This window comes from Macadamia integrifolia, chromosome 9 (genome assembly GCF_013358625.1).
Source record: "Macadamia integrifolia cultivar HAES 741 chromosome 9, SCU_Mint_v3, whole genome shotgun sequence".
NCBI lineage: Eukaryota > Viridiplantae > Streptophyta > Magnoliopsida > Proteales > Proteaceae > Macadamia > Macadamia integrifolia.
In genome coordinates, this window is record NC_056565.1 from 27,710,019 (window position 1) to 27,720,795 (window position 10,777).

Below are 10,777 nucleotides of genomic sequence, written 5' to 3' on the forward strand. Positions count from 1 at the left end.
GGTTAAATAAAAGTATAAATTTCAAATCAATGTCCGTTTTTGGAAGCATTGGTTTAGAATCAAAGAGGGAATTGCAAGTTAAAAGGATGATGAACGAATGTTTGAAAACGGAAAAGCAGATTGTAGGTGGGTGAGAATAGGGGAATAAATAAAGCCATCTGAACCGAATGGACTCCCTCCTCTATGAAAATTCAAAGCTTAAGAAAGAGAAAAACCTATTTATGGCTCTTTTCACATTTTCCCCGTCATCCATTTTGGGCTACCAACGTTGAACTTTACTTCCATTGGAAGAAAAAGGGGAATATGATCGAGATGAAGGGGTTGCGGGGAGAAACTTGCTTGATGTGTGTGTGTGTGTGTGTGTGTGTGTGTGTGTGTGTGAGAGAGAGAGAGAGAGAGAGAGAGAGAGAGAGAGAGAGAGAGAAGCAATGGGGTAGGGATCGAGATAAAGGATTGCAAGGAGAAGAAGGCGCGAGCAAGAAACCAAAGGTCCCTAAGACTCCGACAACTCAGGATAGTTGCAGGGGTAGAGAAAAGGTGTAACAACGGTTGAGTGAAGGTTTGGATTTTTTCCCTTCATCCAATGGTTTTATTTAAGATGAGTAAATCCTATTGTTAAAACCTTGCAAGCATACTTTATTCCTATGTAACCCACTAGCATACCTATCCTTCTCTCAAAAAATTATTAGGCTTTTTATGATTGTAATGGGAATAAAATGAAAGGGGAGTTCCCAAACCTAAAAAAGAAACTTTTGTAATCCTATCATTAACTCCAAACAACAACAATATTCAAAACGTTATCCCAACTTAATGGGCCAGTTACATGGAGACTCCAAGCAAGAACGAGAGTAAAGACGGGTTATGGGCCTTATGGCTAATTATATAATTAGTGTCGGATGTCAACTTGACGCATAACTACAAAGTGTGCAACCACAAGTTTATACTGACAAACTATAATAAAATAAAAAAAAAAAAAAAAAAAAAAAAAAAAAAAAAAAACAGAGAACAGAAGGAAACGAAAACCCAGACATGATCCTTTCGATCTATATCATCATCAAATAAAATAAAAGAGCATTAATTCAACCCAATCTTTCCTTCGGCATCACACGGAGCGCCAATTGGTCGACGATCGACGCCGGAGGAGAAGAGCGTACCGTCGTCGGTTACGCAGGAGGAGCAGAGATATGGATGCGCAGTTGCAGGTCGTCTTCAACGGTTGGACAGGGAGGCATATCTCGATCTTCGAATGAGCGGAGCTCCCCGTCGACGATCGACGCCGGAGGAGAAGAGCCTACCGTCGTCGGTTACGCAGGAGGAGCAGAGAAGTCCGGTGATGTCGGTTACGCAGGAGGAGCAGAGCCTGAACTCGCAGGGCTGCAGGTCGTCTTCTATTCTTGTACAGTGAGGCTAAACTCGCGATCGTCGAATGCTTGGAGCTCCCCGTCGTCGGTTACGCCGGAGGAGATCGTTGCTTCCTCGTCGTCGGTTACGCAGGAGGAGATCGCTGCTTCCTCGTCGTCGGTTACGCAGTGGGAGAAGAGATCTCGGTGAACTGGGGAACCGTCGTCTTCAACGGTTGTACAGGTCTCTTCTCTGTCGATCTTCGAATGAGGTCCCAATATGCACTTTGGATTTTTAAAAGGGTCGGGGTATCGAACTTTTTTGTTCCGCTTTTTTGTTTCGAGAAACAAGCGAAACAAGTAAAACTTGTTTCGTCATTCATGTTTCTTGAAGCATAAATTGTTATAAATTTCAATTTACGCTTCAAGAAACAAGTAGAACACAACACGTTTACCAAACGGTATTTATGTTGTTTCTGTGTTTCTGAGAACAGAAAATCACAGAAACACGTTTCTGGTTACGTTATCAAACGGGCCCTAAGTTCTACTCAAAAGTGTTTTTCATTAGGGCAGTCCACAGATACGTATTTACCCATCTACACACCTGACTGACTTACACCTCCCAGTGGTCTCATAACTCCATAGGAGGGGGTTTAGCGCACCACAGCTTCACCAATTGTGTAGGTCTATAATCATTTCTGCTACACCAATAAACATTGTGAGGGTTTTTTTAAGTGTATACTGAAATTTTCACCTTCAGACACCTTCCTGAAATCATTTTATAACCAATGTTGTTAGTAATCAATCAATCAAGGAAATTGAGGTCCTCCTTAAGACCCGTGTTCTGGGTCTATTACATCTAACTGTGACCTTAATTACATCATGTAATGTTTCGAAATACACTACCATTACTGCATTATGGTGAACAAAAACATGGAAATAATATACACTGCAGGACTTTCGGAACAAGATCAACCAAATAAGGCAGTAAAAAAGCATGAAAATTTTCATCCATAATCACATATGTAGTAGTACTAATCTGGAAAAAACAGAGAACATTAAAAGGAAAAAAAAAGAAAAGAAAAGAGAAAAGGGCAAGAAGAGCAACTCCTTGTACCATCCAGGATGGCTAGGCAACTACAAAGACAGAAATCTAGAGCTTCCTGTGTCCAACAAACCCACACACAAACTTCCGGGTTTCTACATAGACAAAAGACTCGATCCTTGCACTGGAAAAGGAAATATATAAACAGCTAAAAAACCATCTAATTACACTGGAAGAGTCCTGTTATTACTTCCTAACTCTGCTTCTTCACTGGTCCCAGCTTCGTTCTCATTCTCACCCGACATCTCCTCTAGGGATTTACCCTTTGATTCAGGTACTAGAAAGGTACAAACCAATCCTAAGAAGTTAATACAACCCAGAACAATAAGTGAATTCCTCATACCAATACCAGCTGGGTAACCTGCATCAGTCTTTGTCTTGTCCTGGCTTTGAGCTGCATAAAGGAACCCAAAGGCTCCAACCATTGCACCTAATTTCCCAGATGCTGCCGAGATACCATGGCATGTTGACCGAAGTCTGGCTGGGAAAATCTCTGCTGGTACCACAAATGTGGTAGCATTAGGCCCAAAATTTGCAAAGAAGAAGGTCAGGGAATACATGATGACAAACCCAATTCGGTTTTCCTTCAAAGTCCAGTGATGATAGGGTATGGCAAGAGCAAACATGAACACTGTCATGAAGAAGAAACCCATCAGTTGAATTGCAAACCGCCCAATGATATCGATGAAAGCCACCGTGAACCAATACCCTGGGACAGTACTACAGAGAGCAATAAGAGTTTGTGCCCTTGCAATTCTGTAAACCTCCTCAATTGCATTCATCGTCTTTGCATTTGGAATCCAACCAATAGCAGTGAAGATGTCCTTTTGGAACAAATTTTGACTGTAGAAAGCAATGTCCAATAAGAACCATGTACTAGTAGTTCCAAGCAAATGAAACCCATGTCGAAGAAGGAACTCCTTAGAAAACAAACCAAAGGATTTATCTCTCTCTGTAATTTCATCAACCTTCTCCTGTTCAGCTTCAACATCAACCTGCATAACCTTTGCCATGTCTGATGCCGCTTGTTTTGCGTTCTTCGCAACAAGGGCAGTGTAACGAGCAGTCTCAGGCATTTTCAAACGCCAGTAGTATGTAAGCAAAGCTGGTAATGCACCAAACATCAAAATAATGCGCCACACAAAATCAGCCTCTGGGATTGTTGAGGCAAGTGGATTTTCTTCATAAGTTGGAGCTGGGTACTTAGCCTTGAATGCAGCTGAAACAATGATTGCAACCATTCCACCAGCTAAAATTCCAAAACCTTGCATTGCAAATACAGCAGCTATGAAAGCCCCACGAGTTTTCTTGTTGGCATACTCAGACATTATAGTTGCAGAGAGTGGGTAATCACCACCAATGCCAAAACCAAGCCAGAATCTGAAGAAACAAAGTGTGGCCATAACACTCTTTGGAGTATGACCAAAGGAGAGCCCAGAGGCAACAGAACAGAGGACCATGACCATGAGGGTCATGCCATAGACACGCTTGCGACCCATTTTGTCACCAAGCCAGCCAAAGAAGAGTTGCCCAGTAAGTGTGCCAACGAATGCAACACCATTGACGGCAGCAGATACACTGGGGGGCAAAGATCCTGGCTTTGCCGCACCCTCATGGTGGTAGTATATCCGACCAAGCAATTTGGTGACTAATGAGATGCAGAAGAGATCGTAAGCATCCGTGAAGAAACCCATGCCGGCAATTATGATTGCTGTAAAGTGGTACCATTGTGTCTTTGCTACATCAAGTGCATTAAGCACTTGCAATTGATCCTTAGCCATGGATGACTAATACAACTCTGCTACCGATTCAACCACCTTGAAAGAAACCTACTAGGAGGTAAACAAAACAGAGATTAGATTAGAAACCACCTGGGAGAAAAGGGGGATTTCAACTGTGATTTCAAAATTTCTAAAATAATACCAGGAAACAAAAAAATCAAAAGGCAAGATAGGAAAGCAACAAACAAGGAAGATAACAAACTCGAAAAAAAAAAAGTCAATCTGTGCCATTTGAAGTCCCTGACTGTTGCAAGGGATATCGATAATTAGTTACAATCATTTTGGTCAATTAAACAAGAAAGGGTAGATCAATCTCTCGCCTATCCCCTACTGGGAATTTGTCTCAGTAGGATTAACAGCAGGGGTGAAATTACAGAAGAAGAGGATGAAGTAACAGGAGTGAATTAATTAATAAAAAAAGGTGAACAGAAGAAGATTATGAAACCCATGATCACTCTAGAAAGGCCAAAGGTCTCCATGAGTACAGGAAAATCAGATCAAACCGTTCAGAAAAAAAGAGGGAAACCTTTAGGGAAAAAAAGCAAGAAAACAGAGAAAAAGGAGGATTCGAATCTTAAAAATCTACGACCCACTAGTAACAACCACATTCCCACCTTCCCATTGATTTCCTCCCATTTCACATTTCCAAATAAGAGAACAAATACAGAGAATACCAAAAACTCATGAACCCAAAAGTCTAAACCCACAAATCTTGCAGTTATTCTCTTCCTTTCCATCATAACTTGAAGGGGTCCCAGAAGAAGGCGACATAAACAGGAACAGAACGGCTCAAAGAATCCGAAAGGAAAAAGGAAACTGGGAAAAATAATATTTTTGGAGGAAAAAAGAAAGAAATTACAGTAGATTAAAATAACCAAAAAATAAATAAATAAATAATCCCGAAATTAAACTGTAGTTTCCGATGAGCTAGAGTTAGTTTATGGACTTATGGGTCCCCTGTAATTGATTAAATTATTAGAGAAGTCAAGATGGTCAATTTTGAATGGAAAGAAGTAAAGATCTGGCTTGACTCTTACTGACTCGTCTGTCAAATATCGTCAAAAGAACGACAGAATAATAACTGGATTTGAGATCAGAGACCATACAGAGCTATAATTCGAAGCTCCACCACCGCCTCATTAAAAGATCAAAATCCCGAAATTCAAAAACGAGTAATTCAGATCAAGAACTCGTTAGGAAACTAAAGGGGAGTAAGCGTACCTTGGGTGATTGCTTCAGAAAGAAACAGAGGAAAGAAGATTTCCTCTCTCTCTCTCTATCTCTCTCTCCTTCAGAATCTTGAAAGAAAAAATGGTGACAAGAACATGATCTTGACTTGAAAGACAGAACTCATTCTGGTAGAGAATGGACCACAAGAAGTCACTCTTCTGCGGAGGAGGAAAGTTGAAACTCCACAAAAAGTATTGGGAAACGTTAAGAATATATAGAGACGGAAGAACGAGATAGCGAATCACTCACTCACCTTGCGTGTTCCGTTCCTTTGGGGGAAGAGAGAGAGAGTGTGTGTATGGATGGAGGGAAATATGGGAGAGAATGGCTCCGTATTTAACTGCATCGGACTCTCCCCGAGAGTAGAATCTCTAGTGGAATATGCCTTCTACAGTCTCTCCTCTCTCTCTCTCTCTCTCTAAAAGAGTCAGAGTCAAATTGTATCTTTCCAATATTTTTAGTAAACAAAAATCCGAAGGAATGTGATTTAAAAGGGCATTTCCCCTACAGGTGCGCAAACGAGTTGTATACGGTTAGGGACTGCCTCAAAACGAATTAGATTTCTCTAACGAAACAATGCACGTAGCAGGAGATTCCAATTCCATGGCTCTCCTCACATTTCTCTCTTTCTATCTCTTTCCAATGTTGTCAAAATAATTCTCCATTTTTTATTATTTTATGTTATTTCATCCATATTCAGTCAAACGAGGAGAATACAGTCTCGTCCTTAGATCTTCTTTTAAAAAAAAAAAAAAAAGGCTTAAATTATAGCATGGTTCTCGTTTGGTAGTTATTATATTCCATAAACAAGTTTTGGTATTAAAATTAAAAATTTTATGTTTCTACGTCAAAAAAAAAAAAAATTTTCTATGGTTATCAATTCCTTCTTTTGTGGTGAGAAGTTTATGAAGATTATGATTATTCTTCTTCTCTCTCTCTCCACTACTTCTCGATTCCTGCAGACTCCTCTCTCTTCTATCCCTTCCTCTGCCTCTGCCACAAAACCACAGTAGCTCCCTTTCCCCACATAGCATCATTAAAGTAGCTTTCATGGGGCAACAACTTTATTAAAGTTATCTTAAACGAGGTTGTTGGATGGGCAATTTTCCTTATATTTTGCAGATTCAAATAAAAACTTGGATCCACTTAATTTCTATAAAAGTTTTCAACAAGTTAGATTCATCATCAGTGCTTCAGGATCAGAAAAATAGAAAATTAAAGTAAATTCAATTAAAAACCATTACGATAGGGGGAAAAATAGAGAGGTGTGGAGAGGAGAGAGAAAACAATTGAGGTGTGGAGAGGAGAGAGAAAACAATTGCAGTCAGTTTAGGTAAACAGTTAAACGATTGAAATGTGATGAAATTAAATCAACTTTTGATAGTTGAAGAATGCACTAACAAGTTACGTGCTGCAATTTTTTTACCTTTTTTTACTCAATTCCTTAAAAAAAATAGAAAAATATATCATACACATCAAATGAAAGATTCTATTTTTTTAATTTCCATAAAACAAACAACGTTTTACAAGATTACCAACCGCAGTCTAAATCTCACCACTCATAAAAGACAAAAATCCCAACCTATCAATGTTTTCATATGAGAAAAAGGACAAATATCCATATGCTGGTGCAGGAATGACGAACCTTCTTTTTTATATTTTAATGAGAAAATAGAACAAATGTTAGGATCTCATATTGTATGTATATATTAAGAAATTATATATATATATATATATATATTTATATTTTATATGAGAGAAATCATTTATCAAAAAATAAAATTGGAAAATTACATGTGGTAATCACTAAATGGAACACGTGTCACATAAAAAGGTTCGATTTCGAAACACAAACGTGTCACAGTGACGCGTTGGTAGTTAAAGTTAACTCCCACGATAAGAATACGACGCACATTCCATATGCATGACCAATCACCAACATATATTTGTCTCTTAATCATGTACGGATAGACCCAAGTACTCTGACTTCTTTCACAAGTCTCTATTGCACGAGTCATGTGAATTGTTAGCAAATTTGGATTCCTGAATTATTCGAATGGATAATTATTCGGAATAATTTGGCTAGTTAATTTATGAATTCCATCAAAAACACAGGTAAAATAAAATCTAGATTTGGATTCGAATTCGGGAATTATTCTTTTACCAAATAAAAAATTGAATATTATTTTTATAATTTAAATATGTGAGATATATGCAGAATTTTTCATTAATAGCTACCTAGGATTAAATCTCTCAATTTCCATGCATGTTGGGCTTATTGATACAGATGACAGGGTCAGCCAACCTATGCAAAGAGGATTTCACGCGTTTGGGATATAGATCCTTCCTAGATCTCAGACCGACCCGTTTGCATAACCCAATAAGAGTATGAATATAATCAAGTCTATTACTTTGATCTTTAATTTTCTCTTAGTGGGCAATTTTTCGTTAGAGACATAGTTGAGCTCATGACTTCATTACAAGAAGGGAAAAAAAAATCATGACTTCATGGTAAACCTCAACAATCAACTCATTTACCATATTAAAGCATTTGCCCTTGAAAATCTTCAGAAATGTGAACCTGATTCAATGATAGACAACCCACATGTTGAAGAAAGCTACTTCCTCATTAGACTTATCAAACCAATAAATTGGACTCCATAGTTAAATTGGGTTTCTCCTTACATGGGAGGGCTCTATTTTGTTTTGGTGGGCACTTTGACAATCAATCAAACATGTGATAGGCATCAAAGCCTAAAGAGAGCATACATACCATAGTTAACCTATGGAGCTCTGTTTTGTCTAGGTGGTACTTTGACAATCAATCGATCGAACATGTGATATGTATCAAAGCTTGAAGATTCTCAAATCCCAATGAGTTATTGGCTTATTTAGCTGTTTTTTGTCCATCAGACTTTGTACTTGTAGTAGATTTAGCTTTTACATCTTTGAGGTTGTGAACGTTAATCCAAGTTTTTGTATTCTATATTAGTTTCTATAAATGGACTACTAACGGCTCTCTTTCGATCACTGGTGGCAATACGAACAGGTAGGTATACGGTATACCCCCAATCCCCTCTGTCCATTTCCTCCCTTATCTTGGCTGTTTTTTCACAAATCTCTCTCTTACCTTTGATCTCTCTCCCTCGACTCTCCCCCAGTTCAGTTTCATGTAAGGAGTCGTAACTAATATCTAAATCTTGTAAAAGATTTGATGGACGTCTACAGGGTTTATGATGAGAGACAAATCTCCATATTGAAAAGTTTTTTTTTTAGTTGAACCAAATTATTCGGATTTAATTCGGTTCGTCTGACTTATTCACGTTTTTTAATCAAATTCAAAAAACCCGGGACTTTTTTCAAAATTTTATTTTAAATTCGGATTCGAATAGAATTATTCTTATTGTTCGGAATTATTCTATTCTTTCAAATAAGAATTAAATAACTAGGCTCATGACGCGTTATTATGGGGGAAAAAAAAATCATGACGCGTTGTTCAAGGGTAATTGGATAGTTGACTTTCCTCCACAATCCAAATCGTGGGGTGAAAATCATCAACAACTGTTGCATTGATGCAGTGAACATCGGGTGGCGAAGAACCTCTTAGGGTGTGTGCCCACATGCTCTTAGTCGTCTGGTGCTCACCGCACCTCACTATTTGCTATAGAGGATGTTGGCTCGAGGTGAAATTGAGTTAGGTCAAGTTTCTTAAAACCTCAGCTCAAACTTAGGCTTCCAAAATTCAACTCAAATCAAACCCAACACAACCCTATTGGGCTCATGCTTAGGCCCAATCCTATTGGATTCAAGCCATTCCAATCCAGTCCTAATTCATTTGGTCGAGTTGGCCTTGAATTTTGCTAGGATCTGACTAATTATGATTAGACCTTGTTCTTTTCCATTTGTATCCTATGTATTATTGGGAAGAAAAAAGAAAAAGTATCATCAGACCAAATGATCAGCACACAAATAAAATCTTGAAATGGAAGACTAATAGATGTTTAGGGCACTGGCCATAAGAATCAATTAAACAGATGTTATAATTTTGAATAAAAAGAATAGGATGACAACCTAAAATTATATTATATAAATCAAGATTAAAATTAGATTGGGGTGGACTACGTCGGATTGGGCCTAAGTCTCAACTTAGGTTTGACCCAACCCTAACCTACCCTCAAGGTCAGATTTGTTAGCCTAAATCCTTTTTAGGCTTAGAACAGGTCAAGATCAGTCCAGACCCGTGAGGCCAAACTTACACCCTTAGGCTATATTTGATAGCTAAGAGAAGAAAAGAAAAGAAAAAAGTACATAAATTTCTCCTTGTGCTTGGTATGTCTTCATTCAAGAAAAACTTCAATTTTTGAATTTTAAAATTCTTTTTGGGAATTATGAAGTTTTCTTTTACTCAAAAAAAAAAAAAATCTTGTCAAAAACACAAGAAAACATGAGAAAATATAAAAACTTTTCTTTTCTTCTCTTCTAATGCTAACCAAACATACGTATTTTCTTTTATTTTCTTACCATTTCATTTATTTTCTTTTTTTTTTTCCTTTCTTTTCTATATTCTTTTTTCTTTTCTTCTCTTATCTACTAAACATAGGCTTAATGGCAACGAGAATTCTGATTCCATTTCGTTACAATAATGCAATGGTGACAACACAATTCACAGACTGATCGTTTCAACAATTACAATCAGAAATTATCACTCTATCCAATTAAATAGAAGTACTGGTCTTGTTATCGATCATATATGTCTGATCAGTTCTATTCGCATATGCCTCTTTTAATTTTTTTTCTTATCCAAAAAAACATAGAAAAAATGTCAACCAATGCCAGATGTGAGATAATTGCGATCGCCTGCTTCCTTTATTTTCTTAAAAGGGTGAACGTGAGCTCGATGAGAAGATTGAGATCTGGATGTCAACGGTTGGATTTGGATCCATGGGAATAGCTATTGTCATTTATTTACTTAAATAAGCCTTAAATATATATTCCAAGTATCCAAACATTTTGTTGACTAGCTACTTGTCATTTAAGCTGTGTTTGGTAGCCAAGAAAAAAAAATCTACTTTTTTCTTTGTTTAAGAAGTTCTCTTAATGCTTGGCATATCTTCAATGAAGAGAAGATTCTTTTTTTGAATTTTAAAATCCACCTTGAAAATAGTGAAGTTCTCTTTTACTGCCAAAAAAATAATCTTGTCAAAAATACAAGAAAACAAAAGAAAATACAAAAATATTCCCTTTCTTTTATTTTCTTCTCTTCTAATGATAGCCAAACATGCATACTTTTTCTATTTTCTTCTCATTTCATTTCATTACTA

General features: G+C 37.5%; 1 protein-coding gene across 1 annotated transcript; it reads right to left on the reverse strand.

The window, feature by feature from the left end:
• Positions 1-2,334: 2,334 nt before the first annotated feature.
• LOC122087959 (low affinity inorganic phosphate transporter 1-like) lies at positions 2,335-5,773 on the reverse strand. The gene is made up of 2 exons (XM_042657095.1): positions 5,448-5,773; positions 2,335-4,274 (listed from the first exon to the last, which is right to left on the reverse strand). Exon 2 carries the CDS (start codon positions 4,224-4,226, stop codon positions 2,610-2,612), a length of 1,617 nt encoding a protein of 538 aa, XP_042513029.1. The 5' UTR covers positions 4,227-4,274; positions 5,448-5,773; the 3' UTR covers positions 2,335-2,609.
• Positions 5,774-10,777: the final 5,004 nt, after the last annotated feature.